Source organism: Aegilops tauschii, chromosome 1 (assembly GCF_002575655.3).
Source record: "Aegilops tauschii subsp. strangulata cultivar AL8/78 chromosome 1, Aet v6.0, whole genome shotgun sequence".
Taxonomy (NCBI): domain Eukaryota; kingdom Viridiplantae; phylum Streptophyta; class Magnoliopsida; order Poales; family Poaceae; genus Aegilops; species Aegilops tauschii.
The window spans coordinates 448007691-448026017 of NC_053035.3; the positions used below are offsets into that span (position 1 = coordinate 448007691).

Here is an 18327-nt window from a genome sequence, read left to right on the forward strand (position 1 = left end):
GGTAAGCGACGCAAAAGAGTAAGGCTATGATGGCTACCAATGTAATGGCAAGAATGATGTAGCACTATACCAAGATGAGTTTACCACTTGATGTTGGTTGTTTGTAAGCAAGAAACGGTTAACGGTGTCAAAAATGGTGACACGAATACCAAGATGATGTTGTCGAGATGGTCGTTGTTGATGATGCGTCCGAGGCGAAGATGAGCGGCGGTGATGTTGATGTCGAACCGTACCTAAATAGCCGAAACACAATAGGACATGGAACCGCAACTCAAATTCTCAAGACATAACGAGACAAAATTGTCAGAGTTGGTAGTGGTAAGCGATGGTGGTGTATGTGGTATATGTCGGTGCTATGCGGAAGTGGTGGTGGTATGCGGAAGTGTATGTGGGCACCGGAAGAAATTTTGGCGAAATATGGACGGAAAACGGGGCGGTGGATGGAGATGTTGCTGCCAGGGGCCGGATGTCCGGGCTTGATGGACGGATGTCCGGGCGGTCGGGCCGGATGTCCGGGCTCTGGATCCGTGGACGAACGTGATGAACACTGCATGGAGAGGTCAAATCCGGGCAAATTCGGAGGAATTTGTGGATAGAAATTGGGGAAAAGTGGATGGAAAGCTAGATCTACGTGCAACACACGAAATCCGCGGATCAAATCCAACAAAACTTCATCACACCAACAAATCACAAAAATAATTTTGGGGCTATTTTTGTGGGGAATTTTCGAATTAGGGATAAAATCAACAAAAACAAGGCTAGAAACACAATGGGGAGGCTCCGAAATCGTGATCAACGTGGCTCTAGATACCAAGATGATGTAGGGTGGAACCCTAGATTGCCGATCTTTCACGAAAGGAGTGGATCCCGCGAAGAACACGAAGAACACGAGGGGAAACATGAGAGAATCACTAAACCAACAAGAAATAGTCACACATATGCTAGATCCAAGTACACATAGAGATCACACGGTCCACGATCAACAACGGACGATACAAAGTGTAACCGGTTCTTCTCCGTGAGGAGGTCTTGATGGTCTTCTCCGCGAGGAGGTCTTGAATCCAAAGGGATCTTCTCTGAAGATGGGCCGCGGTCTCTCTCGTGGAGTAGATCCGTAATGGATGAGCAAAGCTCTATCTCTAATGAGCTACCACTTTGCTAACCCTAAAATGTAGGTAGGAGGAGAGTATATATAGTCTAGGGGGGGGGGTGAAAGGGTACATGGGCTTCGGCCCTTTACTATGCGCAGACAGACGGGGTCGGACGTCCGGGCATCGGGCCGGATGTCCGGATGTTCATGGGTGGCCGGATGTCCGGGCTGGAGGGGCTGGATGTCCGGGCCGTGGGGAGGAGCCGGATGTCCGGGCTGGCGTGGCTTCTCTTCTGTCCTCTGGATGCAGCTTGTCCGGATATCCGGGCGTTGGGGCCGGATTTCCGGGCCGGGCCGGATGTCCGGGCCGGGGCCGGATGTCCGGGGGCTGTAGGTGTTCGGCGGCTGGAATGCTGTTGTAGCCGATGTCTTCAGCGGCCGGACGTCCGGGATCGGGGCCGGATGTCCGGGTCCTGGAGCTGCCTTGTTCTCCTTTCGGCGTTCCTCTTCATCCGTGGACTTTGTGGCTTGTCCGTCTTCACGTGCATCTTCGGGAGGGTCCTCTTGGTACCTAATCATGCACAACATCTCGGACTTAGGTAGTAGCCATGTCTCGAGAGGATCATATGTAATATCACTAAGGAGAGAAGTCATCTCGGTCTCGAGAGCTCTAGCTCTAGCTCGATGATACGTCCATTTTGCATCATGCTTTTATATCGATATTTATTGCATTATGGGCTGTTATTACCTGTTATGTCTCAATACTTATGCCTATTCTCTCTTATTTTACAAGGTTTACATGAAGAGGGAGAATGTCGGCAGCTGGAATTCTGGGCTGGAAAAGGAGCAAATATTAGAGACCTATTCTGCATAGCTCCAAAAGTCCTGAAACTTCACGGAAGTCATTTTTGGAATTAATAAAAAATACGACAAAAGAAAGTACCAGAGGGGGCCCACACCCTGGCCACGAGGGTGGGGGCGCGCCCCCTGCCTCGTGGGCCCCCTGGCAGGCCTCCGGTGCCCATCTTCTGCTATATGAAGTCATTTACCCTGAAAAAAAAATCATAAGCAAGCTTTCTGGAAGAAACTCCGCCGCCACGAGGCGGAACCTTGGCAGAACCAATCTAGGGCTCCGGCAGAGCTGTTCTGCCGGGGAAACTTCCCTCCGGGAGGGGGAAATCATCGCCATCGTCATCACCAACGGTCCTCTCATCGGGAGGGGGTCAATCTCCATCAACATCTTCACCAGCACCATCTCCTCTCAAACCCTAGTTCATCTCTTGTATCCAATCTTTGTCCCAAAGCCTCAGATTGGTACCTGTGGGTTGCTAGTAGTGTTGATTACTCCTTGTAGTTGATGCTAGTTGGTTTATTTGGTGGAAGATCATATGTTCAGATCCATTATGCATATTAATACCCCTATGATTATGAACATGAATATGATTTGTGAGTAGTTACGTTTGTTCCTGAGGACATGGGAGAAGTCTTGCTATTAGTAGTCATGTGAATTTGGTATTCGTTAGATATTTTGATGAGATGTATGTTGTCTTTCCTCTAGTGGGCTTATGTGAACGTCGACTACATGAAACTTCACCATTGTTTGGGCCTAGAGGAAGGCATTGGGAAGTAATAAGTAGATGATGGGTTGCTAGAGTGACAGAAGCTTAAACCCTAGTTTATGAGTTGCTTCGTAAGGGGCTGATTTGGATCCATATGTTTCATGCTATGGTTAGGTTTACCTTAATACTTCTTTTGTAGTTGCGGATGCTTGCAATAGGGGTTAATCATAAGTGGGATGTTTGTCCAAGAAAGGACAGAACCCAAGCACCGGTCCACCCACATACCAAATTATCAAAGTAACGAACGCGAACCATATGAGCATGATGAAAACTAGCTTGACGATAATTCCCATGTGTCCTCGGGAGCGTTTTCCTTCATATAAGAGTTTGTCCAGGCTTGTCCTTTGCTACAAAAAGGATTGGTCCATCTTGCTGCACTTTATTTACACTTGTTACTTGTTACCCATTACAAATTACCTTATCACAAAACTATCTGTTACCGATAATTTTAGTGCTTGCAGAGAATACCTTGCTGAAAACCACTTATCATTTCCTTCTGCTCCTCGTTGGGTTCGACAATCTTACTTATCGAAAGGACTACGATAGATCCCCTATACTTGTGGGTCATCAAGACTCTTTTCTGGCGCCGTTGCCGGGGAGTGAAGCGCCTTTGGTAGGTGGAATTTGGTAATGAAAAATTTATATAGTGTGCTGAAATTTACTGTCACTTGTTACTATGGAAAACAATCCTTTGAGGGGCTTGTTCGGGGTATCTTCACCTCGTCCGGAACCACAATTAGCTACCCCTCAACCTACTGAACCTACTGAAAATGTTTACTTTGAAATTCCTTCGGGTCTGATAGGGAAACTGCTAGCCAATCCTTTTGCAGGAGATGGAACATTGCATCTCGATTTACACTTAATCTATGTGGATGAAGTTTGTGGATTATTTAAGCTTGCAGGTATGCCCGATGATGTTATCAAGAAGAAGGTCTTCCCTTTATCTTTGAAGGGAGAGGCATTTACACGGTATAGGATATGTGATGATATGGGATCATGGGACTACAAACGATTGAAATTGGAATTTCGTCAGAAGTTTTATCCGATGCATCTTGTTCATCGTGATCGTAATTATATATATAATTTTTGGCCTCGCGAAGGAGAAAGCATCGCTCAAGCTTGGGGGAGGCTTAAGTCAATGTTATATTCATGCCCCAATCATGAGCTCTCAAGAGAAATGATTATTCAAAATTTTTATGCTCGGCTCTCACTCAATAATCGCTCCATGCTTGATACTTCTTGTACTGGCTCTTTTATGATGAAGACTATTGAATTCAAATGGGATTTATTGGAAAGAATTAAATGCAACTCTGAAGATTGGGATCTCGACGAAGGTAAGGAGTCAGGTATAACACCGAATTTTGATTGTGTTAAATCTTTTATGGATACCGATGTTTTCCGTGAATTTAGCGCTAAATATGGACTTGACTCTGAGATAGTAGCTTCTTTCTGTGAATCTTTTGCTACTCATGTTGATCCCTAAGGAGAAGTGGTTTAAATATAATCCTCCCACTGAAGTAAAAGTAGTTGCACCTATTAAAGTTGAAGAAAAGACCATCACTTATAATGATCCTGTCGTTCCTACTGCTTATGTTGAGAAACCACCTTTCCCTGTTAGAATAAAGGATCATGCTGAAGCTTCAACTGTAGTCAACAAAAGTAATATTAGGACACACAAACCTCCTGAGCAAGTTAAAGTTGAACCTAATATCGCTATGGTTAAAGATCTTTTGGCTGATAATATCGATGGACATGTTATTTACTTCTGTGATGAGACTGCTAGAATTGCTAAACCTGGTGCTAAAGATAAACATAGACCTGTGGTAGGCATGCCTCTTATCTCTACTCCTAATGGACGAGTTGGTTGAATAGTCCCCCCACTTTCGTCTGGTTTTTTTTCGACTGGTTTTTTTCAACCAGTTTTTTTTCGACTGGTTTTTCCGCACCCCACCCCATCCCACGCAGCCACGCAAAAAACCCCGCACCCAGAAAAAAAATACTCCATCCAGCCCAACCTTCCTTGCCCACTCCTCTCGATCCCATCGTTCGTGGCCGCCGCCGTCCGAGGGGAGTCGCCGCCGCCGCGTCTCTCGATCCCATCGGCCCCGTCGGATCTCGCCGCTGGCGGACGACTCGAGAAGACCCCGCCGGATCTCGCCCTCGTCATCAGTTCTGGATCGCCGCCGCCGCCGATCCCCTGCTCGCCCACGCACGCTGCCGCGGATGAAGGCCGCCTGCTCGCGATCCCCAAACCTGCTGGCGCCGCGCTCCGTAGGTCAGCTCCTCTCATCCCTCACCCTGGGATACCCTGATCTCTCTCTCTCTCTCTCTCTCTCTCTCTCTCTCTCTCTCGGTGTGTGTGTGTGTGTGTGCAAGGGATCTTAATTAATTGTTTGCTTGGAGTTTAGGATCCAAGTACGCCCCTCTCCGTGGTGTTCACTGATTGCTTGGAGCAACAACGTGCTGTTGGAGTTGCCGAAGCATTAGGTGATTCGATTGTGTGCGTTTGCTGGATTTGTTTGACGAAGGAAAGATGACGATGAAGGACATACAGAGGAGTGTGAGCGGTGATGGTACCAAGGTTACCGGCAGGTATGCATGCAGGAACTGACTGTACAGTGTTCCTATAATGCTACTGGTTTTAACGTCTGTACTGTGATGCTACTGGCAGTTTAAATAAATCTGCTATCATTTGGGATGTGAGTTGTCACAACTCGCTGTGCTCTGGTGTTCAGCTCAGAATTTCTTTTGGGAATGATTCCTCTGAATAGACTACTTATGCTTGACATTTTACTTTTGTTATTTCTATTTGTAACTCAATTTCGGTATCCTCTCAAATTGACAATACTTTTTCTGGATATGGTAGTTGAGAATAGTTATGGTATATAGCGGAGTTAGCCCATCCTCACCAATGACTCTTCCTCAGGGATTTGCTGAACTAGAGTTAGTAATGGGGGTATTGCAGACTGTTTAGAATTATGGGGGTATTGCAGACTTTAGAAACTGAATTAAATTTTTGTGCAATTGAAAAAGGTGTATACAACTTGAATTTATTAGGTAGTATAGGAGAGATATGAAAATTTAAAATTGTTAGTCAGATTTGTGTGTTGTTTTGGGTAGTATTCAGTTTTGTTCCATCTGAGAGGCCAATAATGCACATGTGATATTATCTACATAATTCAGTTTATACGGCTTCCCATATTCCAATGGTTGTATTTTGCTAAATTGCCATCTACTTACTGGAATTCTCACAAATAGAAGTGCAGTCAGAAGGTAAAAAGGATGGTATGGTATGTCTCCATTCACATGGTACTGAACTGTTAGTGATTCTTTGTGTTATTCTGCAGACTTGAACTTAGTTTCTATGGTTTTCTTTTTCTGTTCATAGACGAGAGTATAGTCTGAAGGGAAAAATTGGTATGCTCTGAAGGGTGTGCAAGAACAGTGAGATTTATATTACTGAATGTATTGTTAACAATTTGTTATTTTGCAGACTTGCTCTCAGTTTTTATTCTTGGCAGGTGATTCTTCATGATAATTTTTTGTAGAGGAACATTTTTGGTAAGCGTATTGTAATATTGACTCCCACCTTTTTATTTACATGTAAAGATGACCAATTGGTAATTTTAAAATTTAAATGTAAATTTAACTTATTTTGTGAAATAACATCATGTCGTTCAGATAATTTGATTTCCCTCTATGATATTCTTTGGCTTTAGTATATCTCAGGACAAAGTTGTCAGAAGCTCTATGCTTCATAACCAAAACATAATCTCCTTTTTGTTATTTGATTTGCATCATGATGTGTGCCCATATGTTCCCCTGTTGCTTAAAAAAATCAACTTCCGGTGCAACACACATGCATATACCTATCATGACAAATAAACCTCATGATGAAAGCATTTATGTACCTATTTAATTTGTGATGGCAGCGATGGGGCTGGGAACGGTGATCGGTGGTGCTGGTGTCGGCAGTGCGGTACAAGGTCAGGATGCGGGATGGGACGGCCATCCGTGTGAGGCAGTCGGCGGCGAGGGTTTGTGGCATCACGAGGAGCGCCCGCGGATTCAAGGTGTTGGCCCGAGACCTCCGACGAGGGAGGAGACGATGTTAGTATTTCCATAGGAAAAAAACAAGAGAAGAAGAACAAGAACAACGACGGCAATCTCGGGTTCCAGGTACGATGGAGCCGGCGGCGAAGCGCATGGCGCTCGCAAACGTGATAGTGGATGGCGACGATACCCTCAACTGCGGCATCTGCTACCTCCCTCTCAAGCCACCAGTCTTCTAGGTGCGTACGCTCGTCGTCCATCCTAGGCCGATCCATTACAAGTTTGTGTACCAATAACACTGGAACATCATTTCTGCTCGGGTGCAGTGTGGCGTCGGTCATACCATATCCTCGCGGTGCCACGACAAGATGGTGGCGGCAAGGAGGTGCCGTGTGTGTCACATCCGGTTGACCGGCGGCTATCGCTGGAACATCGCACTGGAGAGGCTAACAGAGTCCATCCGGGTGCCGTGCGCCAACGCCGCCCACGGCTGCACTGCCACGCCGGCCTACTATGACCACCCCGACCACCTCAAGGCGTGCCCTCACGACGCCGTGCTATTGCCCGCAGGCAGACTGCGGTTTCGCTAGCTCCACGGCGGCACTCCTGGACCACTTTGCCGACACGCACGGGTGGCCGTGCATGACCGAGCTTGGGCCTGGGCGTGCATCGAGGTCCAGCTCTATGACGGCTTCAACGCCTTCTCGGCCCGTGCCCAATGCCGGCAGTACCTGTTCCTGCTGAACGTGGCGTTGAACCCGTTTGGCCGAGCGGTCTCCATGCTCTCCCTGCATCCTCGGGCGTTGTCGGCGGCGCCATGTTCTTTGGAGTTCGAGGTAAGACTCAGGTACTGCTGCAAGATCAACCACCGTGGCGACACCAGGAAACTACGTTTAAAGTAGGGTGCACTGATCTCTCCGGTGGGTTGTCGATATCCGAGTACTCTTCCCGGTTATTCCTGCACAATTACGTCCATCCACATGACATCCGTACTATCATGGCCAGTTTCGGCGTAGTACATGTTTCCTTGGAACTATCATTATGTTGTATTAACAGACTTTCTTTCTTTTTCATATTGTGCAGAACTCAGATTTATGACAAGGACACAAGCAAATTTATAGCATCCGTTGTGATGATACAAGGGAAGTAAGCATAGATGCGCTCAACGTGATGATAGGTGGGAGAGCTTGGCCTATGCTGCCAACTGATCTGCAGCGGTGCAGAAGGAGATTTCAAAAGCAGGGCAAGCGAGAGCGACTGTTCTATTGATGGTCAAAGGGAGGGCTTGGCAAGAGAGATTGAGGGAGCTCTACTACCTCGATCTTGGCATAGAACCTGATGGCATCATGCCCAGGTAAGATTCTTCTATGTTCCAATTCTTGCACTCGTTGGTCTTTTACTCTCGATGCTACCCACAAAAGACTGAGACACAATTTAGTGGTATTGAAACAGAAGGGCATATGCTCTTAATCTCACCTTTAATCTCAAAATCTACCAGTAGGTTATAACATAAATCTTAGAGATTTTAATGATATGTATTGACCTGCAAGTCTTAACTTTCAGTCAAACATCCAATATATTCATGTGTGGCATACAAGTATTGAAGAACCGAGGCACACATTGCACTTGGCCACTTTCTTATAAAGAGCGAACAGCTTTTGCTACACATTCTTTCTGAAATAAACTTACTTCTCTTTAGGAAACTTCCTTCTTCAGTATGTATGGGGATTTATATGACACCAAAAGAGAAGTCCGGTGTGTTTCTTGGTTCTATGGAACCCCTCGACCGGAAGCAAATAGATCACATCGCAAGTTGCTTGCCCAATATAATCGTGCCGCAAGTTACCAACATCGCGTGCTTATACACCATCGACTTTGCTGGAAATCTATCTGTCCGTGCTCCACCGTCTGTCGGAACTTCTTCTGCCCATGCTACACCTGAGGTACATACTACAGTCTCATCAATTAATAATACCCAATTGCTTGTCTGTTGCCCAATGCACTGCAGCTTAATATGCAAACCCTGAGCTTTGTTTGGCAAGCAAATGTTTGTTCTACTTGGCAAGGTGCATGAACAATGATTTAGCTATGGTTGTTGGTTAATGGAAAGGCTTTTTCCAGTATAAAAAAGCTACCGATTTGAGCAACAATGATCAGGTCTCTGTTTTCGTTTATCTTGGTAAGACAAATGCTACATCCACTATGTGTTTATGTAGTCATTTGGGTGAATGTGGGATGCTCACGATCATCCCTAATTTGCATTGAAGTGACGTATGGTTTAGTCATGTTTTTATATCTTGTTTCTCTTTTCTGTTTTGCTTGGTTGAGTTTCTCCTTCATGTTGTTACGATGAGAAATCGATTTGTGCATAAAGAGAAACTGCCCCCGCGTCGTCCGCGTGGGCGACACAGGAAGTGAGTCGATCCACTTTTCTCGGGGCATCCTCTGTGTGCCCGTCCCTCGCCGCCGCCGCCGGCCAGCTCCGGCGGGCTGGCCCTTGCAACCTGCGGCGGCCGGGGGGGGGGGGGGGGGGCTCTGTCCGTGATGCGTTTCGGACAGCATGAGACCTTGTGCGACCAGTAACTTGACGCAATGGAGGTGCTGGTTGCAATGGCGACATGGATCTGCAGTAATCGCTGCCTCGTTGCGTGCGGCAGAGGAAAGGGAGCCACCGCCTCCCTGCATCCCGTCATGGAGAGCCAGCTCGTCATGGACCGACGCGGCTGGTGGTCCCCCTCTCCCGCATAGGGGCTGGATGGGATGTGTCGATGAACAAGTAGCGGTTGCCGCAGCCGTCACCCGTGCCGCCGGCAAGGAGGCGTCGTGCCGTGGATCTGGGCCTTCATGGGCAAGGACGATGGAGCTTGTGGCGACCCATGGTGGTGTTGTCTAATTCAGATTAGCCATCAGTTGCTCCTCGGAAGATAGTACTTGGCCTCTCGAGCATCCCATTGGGATTTAAGCGGTGCCAGTCACCTTCCTCTTCCGTCAATGTCTATCGTGTCGTGGTGAGCAGCTCTTGTAGCGGTTTAGTTGCTTGCTCATGTGGGCATGCTCACCTGCCGTCAGGTCAGTGCGTGTTTGCAACAACTGGGCTCAGTGGCAAGTGGATGAGATAACACAGGACGGATTCGATTGGGTGGTGCATCTCGAGTACCTGGTCTTGAGCTCCAGGGTGAAAACCCTAGGTCTAGCCTCTTATCGGTTATGCCTGGCAATGACGGCATTTTTGGCGTCGTTACCTTGACGAAGGCATTGCTTGGAATTTGGTCGGACTTGATCTTCAGGGTGAAAACCTACTGTCTGACTTGGAGGCGTCACTTTTGAAGAACCGTTTTCGTGGTCCTTGTGTTCTCATGACATAGTTGGTGCCGATGGTTATCGTTGTACATCGTCAATCGCTGTTGTATCGCTTCATGACTTCTTTTTTCTTTCTTTTACTTTTCACTTAGGCATAAATTCGGTCTTGTATGACTTAGCTTTTTGCCAACGTGATCCTTTGGTGTGTGTTGGCTGTGTGCATCCAAGTTATGCAGAGGCCGGGTGTGGCTCATTGTAATTGTATCCCTCGATGCTATATTATGAGTCAATAAAACACCCTTTATCGTAAAAATATATATGCATATTTTTTAGTAGATTGTTCACCTTTTAGTCAACTTCCTTATGGATGTATTTCAAGTACAACTTTCCCATGTAGTCAACCTTATGGATGTGTGATTTATATTCACTTCTCTTCCTTCATGCTTTGCTTTTCTTCTCTCTATGTGTGTGTGCGCGTACGCGTTATGCTAGATGGCTCATCCTCATCGTTTGGATTTCTCAAATTGATGCCTTATTTTGTATCTCTTAGTTCAACAGATGAATTTAATTTTGAGGAATATCAAGAAGAAATAATACACGCTCCTGAGTTTTACCGTGCAATTTAGCATTATTTAAAACCTACAATGTCCATTTCCTATAATTATTTCAGAGATCTTACATTGGTATCTTAGGCTCTGGCTCGAGGTTCGTGTTGGTATGTGGAACAAATTGGTTGCCAACCTGGGACATGAGGAAAATTGCTTTTGTAGACAGGACCAGTGAGATGGATGGCTTATTTACCGATTTTGTGCTTTGATCTGGTTTGGATTTCCTCCCCTGACTTGCTCTTCCTGTGTAGCTCAACACTGCATCGCCCGGTTCGTTTGCTTGCTTCCTTTGCTTGGCTCAGGAAGGAGAAGGCCAGGACTAGCGACAAGAACCTAAGGGTCTTGCGTCACGGCCTTTGCCCAGAAGGCGAAGAACTAAAACTAATTTTTTTTTACCTTCCAAAAAATTACATGATACATAACTACTCCCTCCGTTCAGAAATACTTGTCATCAAAATGGACAAAAGAAGACATATCTAGACGTATTTTAGTTCTAGATACATTCTTTTTTGTCCATTTTGATGACAAGTATTTTCGGGCGGAGGGAGTATTATTAGACTTTAGATCTCAACCATTATAATCTAGACCAATTGATCTTTGCCCCGTTTTTTCTGGTATGTATACTACAAATCTATTTTCCAATCAAAGTACACAAAGTTTTTTTTTAAAGAGCTGAGTAAGTTATAAGAAAGAAGCAGGAGTCCGACTTCTCCATTTGGTATTGAACATAATCACATGTATTTTGATTAGACTCTTTCTTAGGGTCTTTTTTTTATTTGGATTCTTTTTTTAGTCTACCATAAGATGGCTACCATAGAAAGGCATTGATCTATCTGTACTTTTTTTTAGAATGATATGTGACATGTTAAACTATTTGTACATGGTAATATTTATAAGTAACGCTACATTTTTTTAAATCTCATCTGTTAATATGTGAAATTTATGGTTCAGATATTTAATTCTATGTGGGCAAACGTAATGGCTTGTTTGCCTTTTGTTTGAAGTATTTAATACTCCAAATATATAAACATGTTAAACTATTTCTTCGTATGTAGTCCGCACTGGAATCTTGAAAAAGACTTATATTTAGGAATGGAGGGAGTAGATAGCACATGTATAGAAACACTTCCAGGTGTTATCTATCGTTTGTAATGCAGTGCAAAACTGTTCTATATTCTTGAACGACATTCTTTTATTTTGTGCATCAGATGAGTTAGTATAGGTCGTTCAATTACATTTTTTTAATCTAAATATATTGCAATTAAAGCGGAATTCAATTTTTCTACACATCTGAAATTTGACATGCATTATGTTTATATATGCAATAAGTAAGTTTTTAAAAAGCCCGTGGCAACGCACGGGCATTCTACTAGTTTCTGTTAAAATACGAGATCATTGTTATCATGGCTTATGTGATATGGGTGCTAGTGCTAGTGCAATACCTCATTCTTTATACAAAGAAATTATGCATGATATTGCACCTGCTGAGATAGAGGAAATTGATGTTACAATTAAGCTTGCCAATAGAGATACTATTTCACCGATTGGGATTGTTAGAGATGTTGAAGTCTTGTGTGGGAAGGTTAAATATCCTGCTGATTTTCTTGTTCTTGGTTTCCCACAAGATAGCTTTTGTCCCATTATATTTGGAAGACCCTTCTTGAACACTGTTAATGCTAGGATAGACTGCGAAAAGGATACTATTACTATTGGTTTGGGTGATATGTCTCATAAGTTTAATTTTGCTAAATTTCGTAGACAACCCCGTGACGAGGAATTGCCTAGTAAATATGAAATTATTGGTCTTGCTTCTATTGACGTGCCTCCTAGTGATCCTTTAGAACAATATTTGCTAGACCATGAAAATGATATGTTCATGAATGAAAGAAGGGAAATAGATTAAGTATTCTTTAAACAAGGACCTATTTTGAAACACAACTTGCCTGTTGAAATCCTAGGGGATCCTCCTCCACCCAAGGGTGATCCCATGTTTGAGCTTAAACCATTGCCTGATACTCTTAAATATGCTTATCTTGATGAAAAGAAGATATATCCTGTTATTATTAGTGCTAACCTTTCAGAGCATGAAGAAGAGAAATTATTGAAAACTCTGAAGAAGCACCGTGCTGCTATTGGATATACTCTTGATGATCTGAAGGGCATTAGTCCCACTCTATGAAAACACAAAATAAATTTGGGGAAAGACGCCAAACCAGTTATTGATCACCAACGACGGCTAAATCCTAGGATGAAAGAAGTTGTAAGAAAGGAAATATTAAAGCTCCTTGAAGCAGGTATAATTTATCCCGTTGCTGATAGTCAGTGGGTAAGTCCCGTCCATTGTGTCCCTAAAAAGGGAGGTATTACTGTCGTTCCTAATGATAAAGATGAATTGATTCCGCAAAGAATTATTACAGGTTATAGGATGGTAATTGCTTTCCGCAAATTAAATAAAGCTACTAAAAAGTATCATTACCCTTTTCCTTTCATTGATCAAATGCTAGAAAGATTATCCAAACATACACATTTTTGCTTTCTAGATGGTTACTCTGGTTTCTCTCAAATACCTGTGTCAGCTGATGATCAAGAAAAGACCACTTTTACTTGCCCTTTCGGTACCTTTGCTTATAGACGTATGCCTTTTGGTTTATGTAATGCATCTGCTACCTTTCAAAGATGCATGATGGCTATATTCTCTGACTTTTGTGAAAAGATTTGTGAGGTTTTCATGGATGATTTCTCTGTTTGTGGATCCTCTTTTGATGATTGCTTGAGCAACCTTGATCGAGTTTTGCAGAGATGTGAAGAAACTAACCTTGTCTTGAATTGGGAGAAGTGCCACTTTATGGTTAATGAAGGTATTGTCTTGGGGCACAAAATTTCGGAAAGAGGTATTGAAGTTGACAAAGCTAAAGTTGATGCTATTGAAAAGATGCCGTGTCCCAAGGACATTAAAGGTATAAGAAGCTTCCTTGGTCATGCCGGTTTTTATAGGAGGTTCATTAAAGACTTCTCAAAAATCTCCCGGCCTCTGACTAACCTATTACAAAAAGATATACCTTTTGTCTTTGATGATGATTGTGTAGAAGCATGTGAAATACTTAAGAAAGCATTGATTTCTGCACCTATTGTTCAGCCACCTGATTGGAATTTACCCTTTGAAATTATGTGTGATGCTAGTGATTATGTTGTAGGTGCTGTTCTAGGGCAAAGAGTTGATAAGAAATTAAATGTTATTCAATATGCTAGTAAAACTCTAGACAGTGCCCAGAGAAATTATGCCACTACTGAAAAAGAATTCTTAGGAGTTGTTTTTGCTTGTGATAAGTTCAGACCTTATATTGTTGATTCTAAAGTAACTATTCACACTGATCATGCTGCTATTAAATATCTTATGGAAAAGAAAGATGCTAAACCTAGACTTATTAGATGGGTTCTCTTGCTACAAGAATTTGATTTGCATATTATTGATAGAAAGGGAGCCGAGAACCCCGTTGCAGACAACTTGTCTAGGTTAGAGAATGTTCTTGATGACCCACTACTGATTGATGATAGCTTTCCCAATGAACAATTAGCTGTCATAAATGCTTCTCGTACTGCTCCATGGTATGCTGATTATGCTAATTACATTGCTGCTAAATTTATACCGCCTAGTTTCACATACCAGCAAAAGAGAAAGTTTTTCTATGATTTAAGGCATTACTTCTGGGATGACCCACACCTTTATAAAGAAGGAGTAGATGGTGTTATTAGACGTTGTGTACCTGAGCATGAACAGGAACAGATCCTATGCAAGTGTCACTCCGAAGCTTATGGAGGACACCGCGCTGGAGATAGAACTGCACATAAGGTATTTATTGGCCTACTCTCTTCAAAGATGCCCGTAAGTTTGTCTTATCTTGTGATGAATGTCAAAGAATTGGTAATATTAGTAGACGTCAAGAAATACCCATAATTATTCACTTGTTATTGAACCATTTGATGTTTGGGGCTTTGATTACATGGGACCGTTTCCTTCCTCTAATGGGTATACACATATCTTAGTTGCTGTTGATTACGTTACTAAGTGGGTAGAAGCTATTCCAACTAGTAGTGTTGATCATAACACCTCTATTAAGATGCTTAAAGAAGTTATTTTTCCGAGGTTTGGAGTCCCTAGATATTTAATGACTGATGGTGGTTCACATTTTATTCATGGTGCTTTTCGTAAGATGCTTGCTAATTATGATGTTAATCATAGAATTGCATCCCCTTATCACCCGCAGTCTAGTGGTCAAGCAGAATTGAGTAATAGAGAGCTCAAATTAATTTTGCAAAAGACTGTTAATAGATCTAGAAAGAATTGGTCCAAGAAACTTGATGATGCATTATGGGCCTATAGAACTGCATATAAAAATCCTATGGGTATGTCTCCGTATAAAATGGTTTATGGAAAAGCATGTCACCTACCTCTCGAACTAGAACATAAGGCATATTGGGCCATTAAAGAGCTCAATTATGATTTCAAACTTGCCGGTGAGAAGAGGCTTTTTGACATTAGCTCACTTGATGAATGGAGAACCCTGGCCTATGAGAATGCCAAGCTGTTTAAAGAAAAGGTTAAAAGATGGCATGACAAAAGGATACAAAAGCGTGAGTTTAATGTAGGTGATTATGTATTGCTATACAATTCTCGCTTAAGATTTTTTGCAGGAAAACTTCTCTGTAAATGGGAAGGTCCTTACGTTATCGAGGAGGTCTATCGTTCCGGTGCTATAAAAGAAAAGGTTAAAAGATGGCATGACAAAAGGATACAAAAGCGTGAGTTTAATGTAGGTGATTATGTATTGCTATACAATTCCCGCTTAAGATTTTTTGCAGGAAAACTTCTCTGTAAGTGGGAAGGTCCTTACGTTATCGAGGAGGTCTATCGTTCCGGTGCTATAAAAATCAACAACTTCGAAGGCACAAATCCGAAGGTGGTGAACGGTCAAAGAATCAAACGTTATATTTCAGGTAATCCTATAAATGTTGAAACCAATATTATTGAAACCGTAACCCCGGAGGAATACATAAGAGACACCTTCCAGCACGTTTCAGACTCCAAAAAGGAATAGGTATGTGGTACGGTAAGTAAACCGACTCCAAAACAATTCTAATGGCAATTTTTCTCCGTTTTGGAATATTTAAGAAAATAGGAAAATAAGTAGTCCGGGAAGGACACGAGGCTTCCACGAGGGTGGAGGGCGCGCCCTACCCCCCTGGGCGCGCCCCTGCCTCGTGGGCACCTCGTGCACTGATACGTCTCCAACGTATCTATAATTTATGAAGTATTCATGCTATTATATTATCTGTTTTGGATGTTTATGGGATTTATTAAACTCTTTTGTATTATTTTTGGGACTAACCTATTAACCTAGAGCCCAGTGCCAGTTTCTGTTTTCCCCTTGTTTCAGTGTTTCGCAGAAAAGGAATATCAAACGGAGTCCAAACGGAATGAAACCTTCGGGAGCGTGATTTTTGGAACGAACGTGATCCAGGAGACTTGGAGTTGAAGTCAAGGAAGCTTCGAGGTGGCCACGAGTCAGGGAGGCGCGCCTGCCCCCTGGGCGCGCCCCCACCCTCGTGGGCCCCTCGTGGCTCCCCTGACCGACTTCTTTCGCCTATATATGTCCATATACCCTAAAAACATCGGGAAACAGAATAGATCGGGAGTTCCGCCGTCGCAAGCCTCTGTAGCCACCAAAAACCAATCGGGACCCTGTTCTAGCACCCTGCCGGAGGGGGGATCCCTCACCAGTACCCTCATGACGAGGAGGGAGTAGTTCACCCTCGGGGCTGAGGGTATGTACTAGTAGCTATGTGTTTGATCTCTCTCTCTCTCTCTCTCTCTCTCTCTTGTGTTCTTGAGGTGATACGATCTTGATGTATCGCGAGCTTTGCTATTATAGTTGGATCTTATGATGTTTCTCCCCCTCTAATCTCTTGTAATGGATTGAGTTTTCCCTTTGAAGTTATCTTATCGGATTGAGTCTTTAAGGATTTAAGAACACTTGATGTATTTCTTGCATGTGCTTATCTGTGGTGACAATGGGATATCACGTGATTCACTTGATGTATGTTTTGGTGATCAACTTGCGGGTTTGGTTGAACTTATGCATAGGGGTTGGCACACGTTTTCGTCTTGACTCTCCGGTAGAAACTTTGGGGCACTCTTTGAAGTACTTTGTGTTGGTTTGAATAGATGAATCTGAGATTGTGTGATGCATATCGTATAATCATACCCACGGATACTTGAGGTGACATTGGAGTATCTAGGTGACATTAGGGTTTTGGTTGATTTGTGTCTTAAGGTGTTATTCTAGTACGAACTCTATGATAGATCGAACGGAAAGAATAGCTTCGTGTTATTTTACTACGGACTCTTGAATAGATCGATCAGAAAGGATAACTTTGAGGTGGTTTCGTACCCTACCATAATCTCTTCGTTTGTTCTCCGCTATTAGTGACTTTGGAGTGACTCTTTGTTGCATGTTGAGGGATAGTTATATGATCCAATTATGTTATTATTGTTGAGAGAACTTGCACTAGTGAAAGTATGAACCCTAGGCCTTGTTTCAACGCATTGCAATACCGTTTGTGCTCACTTTTATCATTAGTTACTTGCTGTTTTTATATTTTCAGATTACAAAAACCTATATCTACTATCATTATTGCACTTGTATCACCATCTCTTCGCCGAACTAGTGCACCTATACAATTTACCATTGTATTGGGTGTGTTGGGGACACAAGAGACTCTTTGCTATTTGGTTGCAGGGTTGCTTGAGAGAGACCATCTTCATCCTATGCCTCCCACAGATTGATAAACCTTAGGTCATCCACTTGAGGGAAATTTGCTACTGTCCTACAAACCTCTGCACTTGGAGGCCGAACAACGTCTACAAGAAGAAGGTTGTGTAGTAGACATCAAGCTCTTTTCTGGCGCTGTTGCCGGGGAGGTGAGTGCTTGAAGGTATATCTTTAGATCTTGCAATCGAATCTTTTAGTTTCTTGTTTTATCACTAGTTTAGTCTATAAAAGAAAACTACAAAAAAAATGGAATTGAGTTTGCCTCATACGCTTCGTCTTTTTAATATCTTTCGTGAGTATGATGGAAAGGAAAATTGTGCCAAAGTGTTAGAAGAAGAATGCATTAAAATGTTTGGCACTAAATCTTTGAATGACGAGCATGATTGCAATGTTGTTAGTATGAACTCTTTGAATATCCATAGTACTAATGAAGATTGCACTAGTCATGATGAAAATGTCTCTTATAAGCATGTTGACTTTTGTGGAGTGCATAGAGCTTGCAAGTACACTCCAATTAGGGAAAATAGATTTTGCAAGAGGCATAAGTATTTGGAAACTAAATGGTTGCAAGAAAGGCTAGATGTTTGTGTTGAAAATTTAAACATTCTTAGCCCTACTTGTGAACTTTGCAATGAACGTGATCATTTCAATAACCAATGCAAATTGTTTCATGATCGTATCGTGTCCAAAAATTATGATGACTTGATTTCCCTTGCACATCATAATGAACTTAGTTTGCTCTTGGGTTATGAAGAAATGAAACGTGTAACTAAGGATCTTCCAGAAATTGTCCTTTATAAAGTTCTTAATTTTGATCTAGAAGAAAT

The 18327-nt window shown here is 43.0% G+C and overlaps 1 protein-coding gene and 1 long non-coding RNA gene across 5 annotated transcripts; both read left to right on the plus strand.

The window, feature by feature from the left end:
* Positions 1-4676: 4676 nt before the first annotated feature.
* Positions 4677-16776, plus strand: LOC109751067 (uncharacterized). 4 transcript variants are annotated; one of them, XR_012186789.1, is made up of 8 exons: positions 4695-4984; positions 5118-5301; positions 6203-6270; positions 6642-7001; positions 7089-7682; positions 7846-8116; positions 8462-8705; positions 10922-16776. It is a non-coding gene; the product is annotated as an uncharacterized lncRNA (long non-coding RNA). The 4 variants fall into 4 exon arrangements; XR_012186784.1 differs by having other exon boundaries at positions 4677-4984; positions 5118-6270; XR_012186785.1 differs by having other exon boundaries at positions 4677-4984; positions 5118-6270; positions 7089-7598.
* LOC141038365 (E3 ubiquitin-protein ligase SINA-like 5) lies at positions 6894-7352 on the plus strand. The gene is made up of 2 exons (XM_073506412.1): positions 6894-6992; positions 7089-7352. Exons 1-2 carry the CDS (start codon positions 6894-6896, stop codon positions 7350-7352), a joined length of 363 nt encoding a protein of 120 aa, XP_073362513.1.
* Positions 16777-18327: the final 1551 nt, after the last annotated feature.

Coding starts and splice junctions, on each gene's coding strand:
- LOC141038365 (XM_073506412.1), top strand. CDS start 6,894: ATGGAGCCGGCGGCGAAGCGCATGGCGCTCGCAAACGTGATAGTGGAT. Junction 6,993..7,088: donor ACCTCCCTCTCAAGCCACCA/GTCTTCTAGGTG, acceptor GCTCGGGTGCAG/TGTGGCGTCGGTCATACCAT.